The sequence below is a fragment of the Spea bombifrons genome, chromosome 6 (genome assembly GCF_027358695.1).
Source record: "Spea bombifrons isolate aSpeBom1 chromosome 6, aSpeBom1.2.pri, whole genome shotgun sequence".
Classification (NCBI taxonomy): domain Eukaryota; kingdom Metazoa; phylum Chordata; class Amphibia; order Anura; family Pelobatidae; genus Spea; species Spea bombifrons.
In genome coordinates, this window is record NC_071092.1 from 28,754,118 (window position 1) to 28,773,593 (window position 19,476).

Genomic DNA, 19,476 nt, shown 5'->3' on the forward strand with positions numbered 1-19,476 from the left:
GTTGACGGGCAGCATCGCTTACGCACATCCTGAGAACCATTGACCATTGAGCCTGCTAACCTTCCTGCCCCAGCCACTATGGGTAAATGCCCTGGGAGCACGTGTACGCGTTCTCTGTGCCCACAATATACCCGTTCCTGACCTAAGGGGTTTGTTAACAGCGCCCACAACATGGAGAACCTCCTAAAGTGTACATAACCATGCAGCATTTCGGGAACACATAGACAATGTAAGAGATGGTTGTACAAAAAACAGGGTCCTGACGTCATATTTAAAGGGTTAAATATTTCAAAGTGTATCCATTACTCATCTAAAATGTTTTCAGGTATTATTAAAATAACCTTTTCTCATACAGAAGTCAACCGAGCATTTCAAGACTTCTCTAGCGGGAGAATGGTTTTTAAGGAGAAAAAAACAAACAAACTATGCAGTGGATTCTTATTAAAAATTCAAGAGAGGAGCAAACATCTTTTATTTCCTTCTTATAGCTGCATTATCAATTATAGACGCCAAAGGGACAAAGCGTCAGTATCAGAGATGGGATGTCAGCACCCATGAAATGATATGAAAGCAAAATGAATGGTATTTAGTGAGCAGAACAGCCATTCTAACATGAAACCCTTTCTGACAGGCTGACACTAATATATGCTCTCCATGCGTTTTACATAATTAAAAAAAATGTCACGCATTTATTACAGGGAGCCCTCCGCACACAGAATTCTCATCATATACCCACCGCCACGTTACTCAAAAGAGGAGGAGCGGGCAATTTTCATTTTAACCAAAACAAAATCGTCGAAAGGCTTCTGCCCTGTGAAGTGACGCGCTGAACCTACGTGATGGGGTGTACAAGAAGATTACAGGGTTTGGTGTGGAGGAGTAGAAAACTGCTACCATCAGATGACTGGGGAGGGCATTTGGTTAATATTAGTTATTACAATTACACAGTGAAGGCAAAACGCTTATAGGCTGGTATAATGGGAATATTCTATACATTTACAGATTCACTAAACTAGAGGAGGAAGGGTCATCCTAATAGGATGAAATGCGAAAGTGTCATCATAATGGAACATTCAGAATTGTTTGAATTGCGAAATTGGTGGGGGTACCAGTCTACCCCAGACCTCTTTAATCACAAAAGCTCACAGTTGACCTAGATGTCAATAGGCCAGGTCAATTCCAAAAAATGGGAAAAGCGCAGAGGGGTAACACAAAATATTGGAGCCCCTGAAATCTGTTAATGTACACGCAGCTTTTGGCCGGATGTGTGCTGCCATGTTCTCACACTCTGATGTGTCAGCAGTGAAGATGAATGTGGACACCATCTCACTGGGCATAACTCGGCCAGATGCTCAGCCCTGGTCTGCCTCCTTGTGTCAATCCTACTGCGGATCTGAATGCCAGTGTCTCTGAATATATCATTCCACATGTATCAAATCAGAACTGACATGCAGTTATATTAAGGCGCTAATAAACCCTAGGTGTCTGTTTTGCACATAAATAATCCAGTGATTTGATAAACCCCGTGCATGTGCCTGGTCATAAGTAATTAGAAAATGTATTAACAATGGATGTGATTAGTGCCCGCATGAAACAATCCACTTGTACACCAAGAAACCTTTAGGGGTTCCCTGCACCACAAGGGCTGCGGGAGCCTATATTGTCCCCCTGGCAGAAGATTCACCTTAGGTTGTTGCCTAGGGCTAGAATGTGCCCAAAGAACAAGATATGGCAGGAACCGTATGACCACAATAATTGTACTTAGCTTTGGGACTGGATCTGAAGAGGTGCTACATCAATGTACGCTGGAGGCTTTAAAAAAGGGATTCTTTGTGGCAAAAGATGGTGCGCAATAACATTCATGGGCACATATTTTACTTTAAATAGTGGTTGATCCAGGTAATATTACATTTAGAAATGTTATATAAGGTATATCCCTATGGTAGTGATAGGGGCCACAACTGGCCAGCTTCAAAGTTTCTCTCTAAAGTGATTTGCAGTTCCTGCAATTATTGGATTTCATCTGGAGAAGAACGTGTTTGTGGACTTTTGCTGGGAGAGAGGTCATTTAGGCTCACAGTCCCGGAGAAATGAGAAACGAAACAGCAAACCTTAAAACAAAACTCATTTCCCGACAGGATGATAAATGATTCCTAAAAAATAACATTTTCTGAGCTATTCCTGTCGGAGGAACTTGGTCAAATATGTCATAAGCTTGTAATGATGTTTTGTTGTGCAGTGCAGATTTCATTACTCCAAAATAACTCTAGCTAGATAAAGTTACAGAACAGGTTTTATGGATTTAATCAAAATAAAATTCACATTATAAACATTTAAGTGTCCATGGCAGCATTTTCTAGGTCATGCCCTCCACGCCAAAAATGCCACCAGAATGCACTTACATATCATCCAAACACATGTACGCATGCTTCAATGAACCTTGCAGAGACTCGGAATGTAAAGCACACAGATGCTGTGGTTTGTAAATAGTTATTTTGGAACATACCATCTGAGTAAGAGGCACATTGCACAATATCCTTTTCTAACACTTAGATTTTACTGATTTCCCACATTCTTGGTAGTTGGCTATTCTGACAGCCAAACATAACTTTGTCAAGATATTGGTCCCTTTGCTCAGATCAGATCCAACAAACCTAACAGGTCCACCCATTACTGGAGACCATTTGTGTGTCAGGACACAGACCCTCCTCAAAAAGTCAACACTATGGAGAAGCATGGTGAACCACTTGGTTGACATAAAGTAGTCATTATCAACCTTTTGGCTTACACGTGTGCAGTGCTAATTGTGTAAAGTAATAGTTAATAGTATGTTATCGTAACCTAACAAATAAAACAAACAAAACATTGATAAATTGTCCTTCTGCCCTAACTATTTAGATTCTTCTGAATTTTTAATTCAGAAAATAAGTAAAACAGGTCCCTAGCACTAAATAAAGTTGTTGAATGTTGAATTGATAGTTGAGGAGACTGCCTTGGACCACCCATGGTCAAGTTTTCCTACACGAGGAATAGTTCTATGTGAGGAGCTAATCAGCAACAGAAAAGGTCTAGAAAGGGTTCCTAGGCAGTAAATCCATTATGATGATTTTTATGGAAATATATGAAGACCTTAGGAAAGGAACTTTACTCAAGAGAAATGTTTTGAGGACATATAAAGTCTAAGCTCTGATGGATGGTTACTTTTTTGATATTAGCACTAGTTTAAAAACTTGGCCAAGGCATATTATTAATTAATAACATCTTGATGAGATTTATTTCACTAAATGCATCAAAATTTCCTTCCAATCGGTAAAACGCAGAAATCAATGGCTACGTTTGACCAGGTGCTTAATCCCAATATTGATCCTGTCTGCTGGGTAGTTCACCAAGTCTGTGTTCCTTTTTCATCAATCTCATTGCAAGTGATGAACTGAATTAACAAATAAAGCATTAATTAACCCCTTTTATGCCTATTACAGTCACAAAAAGGTACATGCATCACACTCCCAAAAAGTCTAGGTTCTCTAAGTATGGTGCTGTAAACAGTATTTTCTGTAAATTAATTTTTAGGGTAATTAAAGGCTAAATATATATAAAAAAATATTCAAATGTAATGTTCTACATACACAGACATATACACAGACATATACAGACAAATATAAAGGAATCTGGTTTATTGCTGCTTAGACATTAAGTGAATAAAAAAAGTGGTCATAATCTAAAAACTTCAGAGGATTATATGTAATGCCAGGAAGATTTACCTTAGATACCCAACAGATGTGGTATATGTTGATAAAGTAAAGGGATTTAAATATGCATGGTACAGGCATTTGGCTATCATAAATCAATGATGAGACCAAGAACTTTGGTCTCATCCCAAAGAAAACACACTTTATTGGGACTGGGCAAAGCTTATATAGCCCCTACCAGGGGAGGTTAAATTGATCAACACAGGAAACAGGAAAGGATTAATATACCGTATCCGCTCGATTTTAAGACAAGGTTTTTTTCAGAGCAAATGCTCTGAAAAATACCTCTTGTCTTATAATGAAGGTCTTCTTCTAATCAGACCTCAAATAGCTGAAAAATAGCTGGGGGGTCGTCTAATAATCGAGCAAATACGGTAATTATCACATAACACAAAGGCAATCTCCTCACACATTCAACAATGGTGAATACATAACAGAGGTAAAGGAATTAGGGAAGTAACACTGAAATGTGGACTAGATGGTGAGTCATTCTGAAAACACATTATGTACTGTAAAAAATTTTTTTATCCATTACCAATTTCTTACTTCAAGATCTTCATTTTTTTGAGCCATTCAGCCATTCAAAGTTGAACTTGATTGTGTGCTTCAATGTATTGTCCTGCTGGATAAACCCAACTGCGTTTGAGCAAGTTGGGTTATGAGGTCAAGAACTGATGGCTGGACACTCACCTTCTGATTTTTTCTGGTAGAGCAGAATTAATGCTTTCATCAATTATGGCAAGTTGCCCAGACCATCACACTACCACCACCGTGTTAGGCTGTTGGTGTCATATTGTTATTGTGGAATGCTGCATAAGCTTTATTACAGATATAACGGGTCCCGTGTCTCCCAAAAAGTTTTACTTTTAACTCATTCATCCACAGAATATTATCCCAAAATCTTGGAGGCCTTAAAGAAGTTTTTTTGCCTTTGTGTTCATTTTGGTCAGCAGTGATTTTCACCTTCCAGCTCTCCCCTGGATGCCATTTTTCAGTCTCTTTCTTATCTCAAACACTGACCTTAGCAGAGGCAAGTGAGTCCCTAAGGTTCTTTACATATTAGTCTGGGTTCTTTTGTGATGCCCTGGATGAGTCATCGATACGCTCTGGAGAAATTTTGGTAAGCGACCACTCCTGGGAATGTTCACTGTACCAAGTGTCCTCTGTTTGTAGTTAATGTCTCTCACCGTGGTTGACTGGAGTCCAGGAGTCTTAGAAATTACTTTGTAACCATTTCCAGACTAATAGATTTCAATGACTTTGTTTCTCATCTGTTCCTGAATTTCTTTAGATCCCGGCATCATGTGCTGCTTTTTGCTACTTCCTTTCTTTTTGAGGTCCTCAAAAAGCAGCACATGTCTGGGTGTGTCTAGTGAAAATAAACTAAATACTTAAATGTGGTTAATTAGTTGATTTAGTAACTAAAGGGGCAATTACTTTCACACAGGGCCAGGTAGGGTTGGATAGCTTTTTTCCTTCTATACAAGAAATCAGCATTTTGTGCTTACTCAGCTTATCTTTGTCTACTATTAAAATTAGTTTGATGGTCTGAAACATTTAAGTGTGTCGAATATGCAAAAATATATGAAATCGAGAAGGGGCAAATCCTTTTTCACAGCCCTGTACTAGGTGATAACACAAAATATCCCAATTTAAAACTGTAACCCCTGCAAGTTAATATAAAATTACAGTCCCAATTATTTTCCTAAAATGGGGGTCCACCATCTGTTACATTTCTCCTTCCTCATGATAGACAGAACTGATGACAGATCTTAACATCCTTAATCTCTCAACCTCCATTGGCTGCTGGGGACGAGGATCTGTCTCCCTGCATCCTGGCATCTCAGACTGCCTCTGTGGATGATGTTGTGGCATCCAGGATCCCAGCACTTCTCACTTTGGGTTCTATTCTTCCACATCTCTGTTCTTTAATGCATCAATGTGCATGGGGTTCTGCTGCTTCACATCATGGCTCTAGGATGTCCAGCATCCATTATGGTGGGTTTACTCGATGTCCCCAGACATTTGGAGCCCTACAATGCAGTACAGTTGATGGTTTGTGTTTGAGTGGAACTGTAGTTGGAGGCTTGGGTTAAAAAAAAGTACAGTGCCAAACAAGCCTTTCAGGGACAGCATTCCCAATGATTAATTTTACACACAGGTAAATGTTGGAAGAGTTCAGAAAAATCTCAGCACCACCTACTGAAAATTATCCTCGGGGTAAACTACACTGAAAACAGACATTGATTTATGAACTAATTAATTGTACAGAAGAAAAAAAAATACTTATAACAAATCTTTGGCACATGACCCCCTGCACTAGACCCCCAACTGCAGGAAGAAAATAAGTGCTGGATGTCTGGAAAGTAAAATTCAATATATATTTATGAGGCAGCTTAGAACATACACTAGTTAGCAGTAGAGCTTGAGGTGGGAAAAAGATAACCATGCATCAAATATGCCAGTGGGAATTCTTTCACACCTTGTATGAAATATTATAGGCTGGACAAATTGTAAAATTATGAAATTTCAACTAGAAATTTGTTATTCTGAGATAGGGAATTACAAAGGTCCTAAGATTTGATTAAAACCAGAAATACATCTGCTCAATCATCAAAGCACAGGGCAATGAGCTCAAGCTCAAATTATGCTTTCTTTATGCCTCCAATGAAAGTACATTTAAACTTAATTATGTAATGCAAATGTCGGAGTGATTACACATTTTTAATGGAATATTTAGATGAAATTGACTTTTATTTATATTGGACTAACATAGCAAAATGTATAAAGTAACATAAGCTTTTAGCATCTTGGGAGTCTCTGCTTCAGATGAAGTGATAATAGAGGTCCCAAACGCTTATGCAACCTTTTTTATGTAACATTGGTTCAATAAAAGGTATCTACTTCAACAAAAGACTCTTGGGCTAATACGATGACTGAGCATTGTCCGTGGTTTTAATGTGATCAGCGATTACTTTACGTTTCATTGTGGTGGTACTTCCAACCTGTCCCTGTAAACATAGTACACTCCAGAAAACTAAGCAAAGACCCCTGGGCCTTGGCCTGTGTAACAAATAAATACATATCCGCAACAAGGTATCGTCATACATTCCAGGGAAACCTTGCTATCTTAAAGACCAACTTTCTTTCTAACTTTCAAATAAAAAGCTGTGTTACTGGCAAACTGGTGTTACTATGTTATATTTTCTAAATATAATTTTTAGTTTGTATACAAATTACCTTTGGAACAAATATAATGCACTTATAATATAACCATTAGACTTGTATAAACAAAGCATTCAGATTCGTACAAACTTTTTTTATTTTTTTTTTAACAAAAATCGCCTGTTTCATACATTTGTATGAAAACAAGGGCGATTCCCTATGAAGACGAACTGCGAAACCTCAAAAATGTTGTTACGTTTGTTCATTTGTTTTCCAGCTATAGATGAATTATCTCTCTCACACAAATTTTCTGGGATGGTTGCCAGTAATTACAAGATGCTGCTTTATCTTGCGACATACAGGCTTAAACCAGCTATGATTAGCATTTTTGGCTGCATTCCAAGAAAATGTGGTTACGGTTTAAAGTGGGTACATGTGTTAAGCATTTAGAGCTCAATACATTCAGAGCTAACTGGTGCTGCTTATTAAGTAATCGCAAATGCAAACTCCACAGGAAACAATGAAGGATGAGTGAAAAAGATTACCTACAGCAAAAGAGAAAAGGCTATAGTTAACCATTGCAATGACAGATTGCAATGAGATATCTATAGTGAAAAAATCTCGATTCACTCAAAAATTAAAGGTTTAATAATATATTTAAAAATCTCAACCAAAACACTGAATTATATTAGAAAGGTGTAAAGATGAGGAAAAGGGGTTAAGTAACCTCAAGTTACTTCTACTGGGAGGCTTTGCCACATATTCACTACCCCCACAGTAAAGTAAGTCTTCCTTACATTAAGTAAAACTTTATTACATTAAATAAAAGTTAAAATCTCAGGAGGAACATAATTAATATGCAAATGACAAATAACCATTTCAGTGCCTGTAAGGAAAGCTGTGCATTAATTTACCTCTACAGACAAGCAAAGATTGTGTTATAATTTAGAGCAGCTTCTATTGCACTGCGTTTGTGCACTGCAGGTGTGTGCATTATCTCACATACTGACTCCCCTCTCCTCCCTGTCCCCGGTCAGCATGGTCTCTGCATCTGCCAAGAAGTCAGTGGAGATAAGAAAACGGCTGGTGAAGGCAAGTAAGCAGGTGGGGGCGGCATATACATGGCAGGTGGGGAGTGCAGGGACACAGAAATGATTGGGGAGACAGAAAGCATTAAAGAAAGAGATGTGTTTTTGCCCCCCAATTTAATGCTCTAATTATTAAAAACCCTGAATTTCATCCAAAACAAAAGGGTAGAAAATGATTTTTTTGCCAGAATTAGTAAAAAAAGGAAAAAACTAAAAAGTCTAATAACCATACAACTGTATATAAAAAAAAATGCAAAAAAAATACTAGACCAAATAAAAAATAATGATTTTTTTTCAGCCCATGTCAGTTCACTTCCCGCCAGACTGGGATTCCTTTTTAGTTTTGGCCTTGAACTGGTTACATTCTGGTTTAATCTCTGCTTTAATAAATTCACAATAGGAAGCTGTCAGATCTGAAATTCCAATAAGACACGGATACTGGCTAATTGATTTTGAATAAAAGCAAACAGAATTCTCCAAGCAGTTGCATGTAATCCTCCCACGGATTAATCACAATCACAAATGTAATTGCTTTTGTAACTGGCAAAATCTAAAAGAGACTTATTAATGTGTTTACATTTTGAATTATTCAAGCTGTATTGGAATTCAGAGCTGTATATAAAGACAATTTAATGTTCTGTACAATTATAGATCTCACATCCTACAACATGTGGCCTACTTCCTAAAGATTAAACAGCTGGTGGTCAAATTCGGTTGTCTGATGCCACTAATTTAGGTAGAGTGTAATTGGCAACTATAGATTTCATTTCTCTAGTCATGGGGAAAGCAATCTATATTCCACAACCTGAGTTAGTACCAAATAACACACACAATGGCAAATACCGTATTGGCTCGATTATAGGCCGCACCCAATTATAGGCTGCACCCTTAAAATTTGGTGCTATTTTAAAGAAAAAAAATATCTTTAGAGAAAAAATACACATGAGTGGAGTGGTAAAGTAGTATTTTATCTACTGAACAGTAATATATGTATTTTATTATTTTTGGTATTTATCATGCAGTTAGTAAGCATGGGTTATATACAGACAGAAATTTGGAAAACCAATAGCCATTTTAAGGTCCTCCCCTTAATTCATAATTCACCTTACTTAAAGATATGCCACTCGGCCCCCAGATATGCTGTATAACCCCTGATATGCCACTCTGCCTCCAGATATGCTCTACAACCCTGATATGCCACTTTGCCCTCTGATATGCTTTATGCCACCCTGATATGCCTCTCTTCCCCCCTCACCCAGACTTACCAATGCATCCCCAGACTCCATGGTGTCTAGCAGGGGCAGCCGGTGGACATCTGCGTGATGCGCGTAGACAACCTCTGCTGCTTCTTGCCACTTTCGCCAGTTCTTCTATACCGGCCAGAACCGGGGCTTCTTTGAAAGAGCAACGGAAGGTCATGTGATGCCGGCGCTTCATCATAGAAGTCCCGGCGGAAGTGCCGGCAGCAGTGGGGGTTGTCTGCATCGCGCTGATGCCCACCAGCTGCCAGAGAGGGGGATCCAGGTCCTCTGCAGCTGTGTGGGGGATCTGGATCCTAACCCTGCTGCTTCACCGCAGCAGAGGTAAATGATAAAGATAAGAAAAAAAACACCTGCCTGGAGCCCGGAACTGCATGTCCCAGGCATGGGCTGATACAAATTGCGCATCCCTGTGCTAAACCCCGATTATAGGCCGACCCCCACTTTAGACTTAAAGTGGGGGGGAAAGTGTGGCCTATAATCGTGCCAATACGGTATGTTTAGTGAACAGTAAAAATAAAAGTGTTTGGCAACAGTCGAGGGCTGGCACCAAACTTAAGAACTCACATATTCACACAAACTTAAACACTCACGCTTATACACACACAAACTTACACCCACTTACACATACACATTAATGCTAACACGCACACATACAAGCTAACACACACTCCCTGTCACGCACACCTACACTCTCATTCTAACATACCTACTAACTCCTTCCCCGATCCTCTCACTTCTTCACTCACCCCCTTACCTTGTCCCAGCCTCGCTTTTACTGAAATGTGATGTGACCCTGCTATTCCCACCTCCATGAGTGCCTGGTTCGGACTGGCTTATGTGAAGAAATTTGCAATTGTCTGGCATGTAAATAACCCACAGTCTAGTTATTTTACTATGCACTTTAAAGAAAACAGCAACCAATTAAAATGCTATGGTGGCATTGTGAGTAGTTTATTTCAGCAGCACAATTTCTTTTGGTAAGTTTGGAGGGTTATTAATGCAGAGAAGTGCCCAACAATGATTGACATACCTGGGAACTTTTCAGCACAGGCTAACAATAGCTTTCCCTCTTCTGGGTGATTGACGGAGTGAGGTGCCCCAAAAAAAAGACAGACTAGACAGACATTGGGAGTTAATGTAGATCTTTCTCCCAAAAGAATACGGCATTATTCAACAGACAATAAAAAGCAGACTATATGTTCTGTTAAAATCTATGATTTAATAGCTTATGGGATGACTATTAATATTTTATAGAGATCTAGTATGTTCTGCAATTAACGTACTGTAAAAATATTATATTAAAAAAAAGATATGCTCTTGTTCTTACAGTCTAAAAGGACTATTTTTAATTTAAGATCTACACTAATGTTACATTTCATGTGGTGAGGATATATTTCTCAGCTTGAAATCCTGTTCCTTTCAGGCTGATTATTTACCATTTTTTTAATATCTGTAATCAAAAACAATAGAGTGGATGTGCTTTACATAAACGGCTTGAAATACAAGATCCTTTTTAAAAAGGGAAGGACTTGTTATAAAGTTTTCAATGGTGCATCTTGCTATTCTAGTTTATCAAATTTATTTTAGGTGGGCAAAGAAATATTGCATCTCAACATCCTACATTACACAAAAAAATAATTCAGTCACAGAATCCAGGTCTAGATGCCATTGGGTAGAACATTTCCAAAGGGTCATAGTGACCCTTGTGAGCCAATATAAATAAAATATTTGGAGCTATATTAGCATACCTGGGAACTCTCACCTGGTGAGCACTGCTTCTCCGGTTCTCCGGGTCAAGACCCGAATCCTCCGGGTTGTGGGAGCGGGGTCCTGACATGCCCCGCTCCCTGCCCATTTTACCTTTAAATGGGGGTATTTTCCACTGCCGTCAGCAGGAACGCCCCCGACGTCAGCCGGAACTCCCATTAATGTCAGTGGGACCGCCCACTGACATCAGCGGGACCCCCCACCGACGTCATGGGACGGCCCGCTGATGTCAGTAGGCAGTCCTGGCTGCGTCCCTCAAGGGAAGGCTCCGGGTAGCCTGGTACTGCATTAGACCAGTGCAAAAATATGCTTGTCCATCATCTTTGCAATGAGTCAAGATACAGCAGCTCAGAACTAATACAAAGTTACATATAAACAAAGCATCAGGGAACTCTCAACCGGCAACTGCCTGCACTTTATAATGTAAAGTGCATTAAAAAAAACCATAATATTTGAGATTTGAGTATGTGGATTAAATTATTTTCACACAGGCAATGATTTTCTCTCCATCCCTATTACTTTCAATTTAGTATTTATCCCCACTGCAATGCGATTTTCTCTTTGAAGGCTAACATATACAGTATGGCATATGTTATGGTATATTTCATAGCTGGTCAAGCTGGAGTGGACTTGAGCTGGACTTCACCATAACACCAAACTCCGCTGGATTGTCAGGAACGGATTTCACTTGTTCTCAACAACTTCTTTTTGTTGTGCATTGAAAGAGAAGCATTTAGCCTTTAAATATTTGTTTGGTAATAGAGGGGCTCCACTGGATCTTGTGACAAAAGTGTACAATACACTGTTATCAGTGTGATATTATTTTCTTTTCAATTTTGGAATCACACATCATAAATGATTTTGCATACATAACTTAAAATAATAAGAAACGTCTAAAGAACGGTTGGTGAATATTAACTCCTTTGCATTTGGGCTATCATGTATGGGACCAACATTACAATACTATTTTTTTCGTTTTGAACTGTTTACAAATTGCACGTTAAACAAAAGGTATGGTATTTTTGTGTTAGCGTGTACATGTGTATGTATTAAATGTATGTTTCATATGGGACCACAGAATTGGGGATTTTTAGACTTGCTTGGTTAAAGAACCAATGAAAATGCAGTACTTGTTCATTAACACATGTAAAGTTTTTGATGATGGATCTGCTTAAACTAGTTGGTTTTACAAATACAGCACATGGAGCTTAATATTTTGTCCTTTATATCAACTCCAGTTAAAGATCTGTTTTAAAAGAGGGGCAATGAGATCTGCTTCAGAAAAAAGATTTACAAAGGAACTACAAATACCCCATAAAATAGTGCTCAACATTCTTGGCTTTAGAAATGCTCTTCATGAACCTTCTTAAATCTTTTCAGTCGGGAGTTTTTTGTTATTAACTTGTGTTTGAAAATAATAGACATTTCCAATGAAAAAAGTTGTAGCATATATACATCCCAAAAGGAACAGTGAAAACATGTTAAAATCACTGTGGAACACCAGATGATAACTTGTGATTGATGTGACATTTACGCTCCTAGCACATACATTGTACCCTGTTGCTTTAAAAACACACATGGCTCCATTCAATATTCACTTATTGCATAACTTTTACAGAATTACAAAACCAATAAAATTTAAAGCAAATCTAATTCGCATTTTAATAAAAACAATCACATTTAATTATAAATAATCCCTTACTCTGCATTTGAATTTCTCATCTCTTTGCGATGGATAAATTCATTTGCATTTCATTATCAGAACACTTCTACCTAAACATAGAAGTTTGATAAAGAAATCATTTCTGGCTGAATTAATAAAAAACATTATGCTTACCTTGTCCTGGAACACTTATTCTGGTAAAATACTGTGCGGTGACTTGTTAAACTCTGGATATCTGCAACCCTGTTCAGATTAGACACAATTGCACTTTTTGACCTATCTCATGTCTACCTCATTATTTAGACAGTGTTATCATTGTTTTCTTCTCTGTAATAGCTTTTAGCTACAGATGATTTCCTTTTTTCAGGTCTTTTACCAAAGGGGGGTTCTACAAAGTATTAGATCTGTGTTGGTATAGCTAAATAACCTAACTCTCCCCCTAAAGCTAAAGCTGCAGGGGTCAGAGTAGTCTTACGCCAATGTCGAGGAGGACGTTTTCATTTTGGAGACAGTTTCCACGCTGTCACTTCAATCATTTGAGGACCTCTGTTGTCTATCGAGGACTTGGTTCAGCTTCTGTGCCATCTCAAAACGGTATAATAGGTCTGGCTCAGGTCATCATACTTTCTCTGGGTCACCTACTTCTATCCACTGTTCGTCTGCCGCCCCAACATGCGTCTGTTTTACTAAATAATGACCAATACTTTTTTGTTTCATTACACATTCCCTTCACCAATATATGTATACATTTATATATATAAAAAACAACATTTGGGAGTGTTTTTGATAAATAGTTTCCAGGTATGTTTTATTCCTTTGAGATCTTCCAGCGGTTTAAAACAAGAAAACATTTAGTATTTCCTTTGGTGGAATATTATTACATGTCTTATATATGTAAACTTGTCTCTCTCCATGATACCAGTATGCGCTCCCTACGGAAGATATTCTGAGCAGTTTACCCGTTTACGGCCAAAGGGGACCCAGGGAACAGCAGGCCCCTCAAGTCGTAAATGGGTTTAGAATGAATAACATAACCAAAGTAAATAAAAATAAAATAAGAACCATAAATTTAGATATTTAAAAAAAAAAGGTTATATAGTTATTTTGAATGAAATTCACTTAATAGATTGTCTGTTAAACACGGATCTGCAATAATACAAAAAATCTACATTGTACATTTCAAGAAAAATAACTTCATTTGAATACAAAAGGATAAATACATTTTATTTTTGCTTAATCTCTAGCCTTTTCTTATATTCGATACGCCTTATTGTATCAACATGGCATATCTTTCATATACAAGCCTTGACGTACTCTTTTAGGGCGCGACGGGCCAAGGAAGGGAGTTATGTGCGTCACTAACATCGGACAAATAAAATCTTTCGACCAACAAGGGTATACGGAGTGACTTTCACAAAAGCACAGGTGTAAGGGTTTCAGGGGGCCAATATGGCCGCTTTCCTTAGCCCACGATGCACTGGCAGCAAAGAATGATGCTATTTGGTTGGTCCACACACTGGGCAGAGAGGTACAATAACTGCGTGGAAGTGACAAACAAGCACTTAGTGTCCTTATTTCAACTGGGGCATTTTAAGGACAGACAACTGATTAACTAAAACTGATCCTGTCATGGTAGCAGTCTTGTTGGAGTTGGTCATCCTGCTTAGGCCTTCCACTTGCATTCAAATATCCTATGCTTTCTGTCACCCTGGTAGTAGTTGTGATAGAGGTGACCATTTTCAAGACCTACTCCTTTCACTATAGGTCCTTAGAGCTGGTTTTGGTACCATGGCAGCAGTCCTTCTTGGGGCAGCCATCTTGTTTTCAGCCAGAAACATAACAGTCATGGATTTCTCATTCGCATTGATACATATGGCTTAGTACAGTCAGGCCTTCTCATTTAAATTGACTTAAATAATTTGTTGATTTTTCCATTTCTCTCAGAGTCACTTCATCCTTTGCAAGTTGTAGGTCCATAATGCACATTCTTTACAAAGTGCAGAGCCAGACCGCAAATACCATGATGGTCAGAGAAAAATATGGGTTAATGGACATAGGCTCTTGTCCGGATTTGGAAGCGCAACCTCCAGTGTCCTCACACTTCTGTTTTTCACACAGTATACCAGTGTAGCCAGGAGGACAATGACACCGCACATTGTTGTAGCAAACCCCGCCATTTTGGCAACGAAGCAACTCATTGTCACAAACATTTGCTGTTAAGACAAAAACAAAAACATTATGGAACATTATTTCCGCTACTGCAGCTGCAACCACAAATATAACCGATTCACTGTCAATGAACAGAAATACAATTATAATTTTTTTTCAGCTCTCAAAATTTTACTTATTTGCAATAGGGATGAGGATTATGAAGTATACACAAAAAATTTCAAACATTAACAGTTTGTTCACAATTACACAGTTAAAACATATGCACGGTACAGGTCTTCTGGCCATTTAGGTAGAAATACTGAGTCTTGTGCAGAAAAAAGGTTAATATATCGCCTCCTTACTATGCGGTGGGCACATCTACGTACAATGCTCTGCAGGTGTGACACAAAAGGCAGCGCTCTGCCTTTACAGCCAGTGGTGTGTATTAAATTATAACTGACCATCAGGGAGATATTTAATTAAGAAAATCTATAAATATACAGGCAGACTAATATCCCGCTGGCCACAGCTCTGTAGGTCACAATGGCATGATGAAATCTGCTGAATCTGGAAACTGCAGGAGATGTGTGTGATTGGATATTTATATACTAAGTGCGGTATTTATGGGGGCTGTTGCTCAGGGCCTCACATAGGGGGCGGTTCCCCTAGGCACCCCTGAGACCTACAAGGCTGCGGAGGACCTCTTTCTCTCCTGGGTCTTCTTCCCATGGAAGCAGCATTTTAAAAGTGGTCTTATACTGTAGCAACCAATGGAATGGTCCAATCAGACAGACAACCCAATTAACATACCGTACTACAACATGGAGCACAGAGTAGCCCACATTTAAAATACTGTACTTGTAATAGTTAGGTTAGAGAAGCCATGAAAAAGGCAAGCCAGAAAGTCACAAATGGTTAATGTATAAATGTAATTTGTGGTGGCTATAGGCTTTTTTGAGACCCTTAGTAAAAAATTAAGGGGCTCTCTCTAGCACAAACAAATAGCTATACACAGCTGAACAATATTTGTATTTTTTTAAATGCTTTTCATTTGATATTGTTGGTCTCCCCACTGCTTTCATGGGGGCCCTAAGCATCTGTTTCCTATACAGTAGCACCACCTATACGCAGCTGCCTGCAAGAGGGCGGGAACAGGAGCGCAGAAGTACACATTCTCCATGAAGGGTTTTATGTACCGTAAATCTATTTAGTTATGCATTTTCCAGAAACATCATCATTAAATAATGTCAATAAAATGTAAACTGTCATGTGATCATTTTCAAGTACCTTTTTTAATGTTTACAACCCATGCTATACTAAACACTTAATGTAGAAATGCACTGTATGGACAAGAGTATTGGGATGCACCTCTTAATTATTGAAATCTGGTGTTTCAATCAGACTCATTGCCACAGGTGTCTTAAATCAAGCACCTAGCCATGCAGTCTGCATTTACAAACATTTGTGGAAAAAATGGGTCATTCTGAAGAGCTCAGTGAATTAAAGCGTGGTACTGTAATAGCATGCCGCCTTTGCAATAAGTCAGTTTGTGAATTCTCATCCCTGCTGGATATTCCACGGTCAACCGTAAGTGGTATTATTGGAAAGTGGAAGCGTTTAGGAACTGCAGTGACTCAGCCACGAAGCAGAAGACCATGTAAAGTCACAGAGCAGGGTCACTGAGTACTGAGGCGCATGGTGCAAAAAAGTTGCCAACTCTCTGCTGATTCCATAGCTGAAGAGTTCCAAACTTCCACTGGCATTACTATCAGCACAAAAACTGTGCGGTGGGAGCTTTGTGGAATGGGTTTCCATAGCCGAGCAGCTGCATGCAAACTTCACATCACCAAGTACAATGCAATGCCTCGGATTGAGTGATGTAAAGCACGCCGCCACTGGTCTCTGGAGCAAAGGAAACATGTTCTGTGGAGTGACAAATCAGGCGTCTTTGTTTGGCAGTCTGATGGACGAGTCTGGGTTTGGCGGATGCCTGGAGAAAGTTACCTGCCTGACTGCATTGTGCCAACTGTAAAGTTTGGTGGAGGAGGAATAATGGTATGGGGTTGGCCGCTTACCTCCAGTGAAGTGAAATCTCAATGCTTCAGCATATCAAAACATTATGGACAATGCTATGCTTCCAACTTTGTGGGAACAGTCTGAGGGAGACATTTTTCTATTCCAGCATGACTGTGCCCCAGTGCATAAAGGCATGGTTGAATGAGTTTGGTGTGGAAGAACTTGACTAGCTCCGACCTCAACCCCATTGTAGACCTTTGGGCTGAACTGAAAAGTAGATTGTGAGCCAGACCGTTTCATCCAACATCAGTGCCTGACCTTACACATGTTCTACTGGATGAATGGGCAAACATTCTCTGAGAAACACTCCAAAATCTTGTGGAAAGTCTTCCTAGAACAGCTGTTATAGCTGCAAAGGGTGGGGGCCAACAACAAATGAATGTCTATGTATTTGGAATGCAAGTACCTGTTGGTGTAATTGCCTGGTGTCCCTATAGTGTATAATAATATGCAAATTACAATCTTAGATTGTGTATCTAATGGATGAAGTTTTACCTGTTGTAGATTGATGCAGAATATGATATCGCTAAGCAAATACAGAATAAACAATAACAATATAAAATGCATGATTTGGAGTAAAAATGACTAACGCAGCCGTCCAGTACACATTTTTCATAAATTCCTGTTTAAAGGGGTAATCTATCCCCGCTAATGTTAGGGTAACTCACATTTGCTAACAGGGATCTTACAAAACAGTTAACATTGTGGCAGAAACCTATATGATGAATGTTTTCTAATGTGGCACTCTCCCAGAGGTTTAGACCTTTCCCTGACAAGCGATTTGTCAAATCTACGCCAGTGGGAGAAATGGCAGTGACAGCAGAACGGCAGAGCCACACAACCCCCATATTGCACAAGAGTATGAGTGTTTAAAACTGTGTGCTAGAAATCCATTTGACCTTTACTTGTATCTGATTTCTTGCAAAGGAGAAATAATTTATTTGACATTTTTATTAAAAATCAGTAAAAAAACATGAGTTTTCCCCCTGTATCTTGAAAAAATATGAAATTAATATAAAAAGTTGCTCAGGTCTACCCTCAAATAGCAATAGTGCTCTGTTTTGCCCATGGCAGGCTCTTTGATTAAGGGCAACAGCTCAGCCACATCATTTGGACACCAATGGATTCCATAAGCAGCCACACTGTATGTCATGGTGTGAGAACGGCAACTTAATCAGGCAACCTACATTGGCACTGTGTTCATAATGGCTCTTTTAACCGTAGATGCCTCTAAAATATGTACCATGCAGGCCTGCAACATACATTTTCTATAAGCTTCCTCAGACCTCACCCTAGTTTTCAATCATGCTGATCTTGTAATAACTTCCCCATTCCATACATCTAACAACCGGAGCAATTTGATATTTTTTTAGTATAACAAAAAAGAAAATGTGTACCAAGACATATGAGACTAATAGTCTTATATAGTGTTCCCACTCGGGAGATTCTAACATTTTTCACTTTTACTTGTGCCATTACAGAAAAACCATCCATCATCATATGAGCCTAATCCCATAAGGGCAGTGCAGATTGCAGAACCAGAATGCGAGGCAGATTTTCTCTCCACTAGGGGACCAGCCACCTCAGACCTACAATTCGTCCTTCATGGGCTTCATCAGTAAAGTACAGTTGATATCTCTCTAGGGTGGTCTATGCCTGTACACACCATTACAGCTGGGGAGAACCCCCAAGAGATGCCAAAGGAAGAAAATGCATTGAAATACATATGAGACCAACTCAACTCAGTTGAGCTAGTCTCATACTGCTTTTTGTCAGATGGCCTCATGGTTTCCATTTGAACCAAGCGACAAAACTACCTTGACTGGCTAAAGAACAACCAACAGCCGGCACAGGGACTATTTAGTCTGTGTCTCAGATTGTCAGCCACAGAGACCATTTAAAGTATCAAAGGCTAAAATATTAAAGCATATAGAATGGTTTGTTTAAGTAAGGAAAATATTTCTGTTTTGCTGACAAAGGTATTGCAAAGGAATTTTCATGCCATTCCATTTAGTCATGTGGAGCATGACAATAATCATGTTATTGTATAATCCATGGGGTCACTGCTGGATACAGCCCTTGGCAATTTGCAAACTTGGTAGGTTTTATTATATCATTGCTATGCATTTTAGCTGTTGAAGAGGGGTAATAATTTCTTGCAGTGAAGGGTTAAATTGTCTGGTTATAATAGAAAGTTAAAAATCAAAAAGGAACAGGGATGGCCTTGGGTTTCTAGCATCCTAGACAAAACAATTTGACTCCGACATCCCATCCCACGTGCATCAGCATGCTAATGTAGGAAAGAAGCTCAAGGAGCTAAGCTGACATTTGCCTAGGTTAAATTTATGGTAGGGCTGACCGTGAAAAGGCCTCTTACCGAAGGGTTAACAATGTGGCAAAATACCTTTGAGTTTTAAAGGGTAATGGAAGGTTTAACTTTCTAGTTCTAAAAGTGTTAAATACTTTATTGACAATGAGGCCTGAGATCTTAGGACAACATGAGAGGTTGCTGGGATTTCTCACAGCGAGGGAGGTTGAGGACACATCCTCTCCAG

The 19,476-nt window shown here is 39.0% G+C and overlaps 1 protein-coding gene across 3 annotated transcripts in view; it reads right to left on the reverse strand.

The window, feature by feature from the left end:
• Positions 1 to 13,474: 13,474 nt before the first annotated feature.
• The window catches only part of NTNG1 (netrin G1), an 89,179-nt gene continuing 83,177 nt past the window's right edge, over positions 13,475 to 19,476 (reverse strand). For all 3 annotated transcript variants that reach the window (XM_053468934.1, XM_053468933.1, XM_053468932.1), the window contains one exon: positions 13,475 to 14,907. In XM_053468934.1, the coding sequence (XP_053324909.1) occupies positions 14,684 to 14,907 (224 nt within the window). In that variant the 3' untranslated portion in view covers positions 13,475 to 14,683. The remainder of the gene's footprint in view (positions 14,908 to 19,476) is intronic.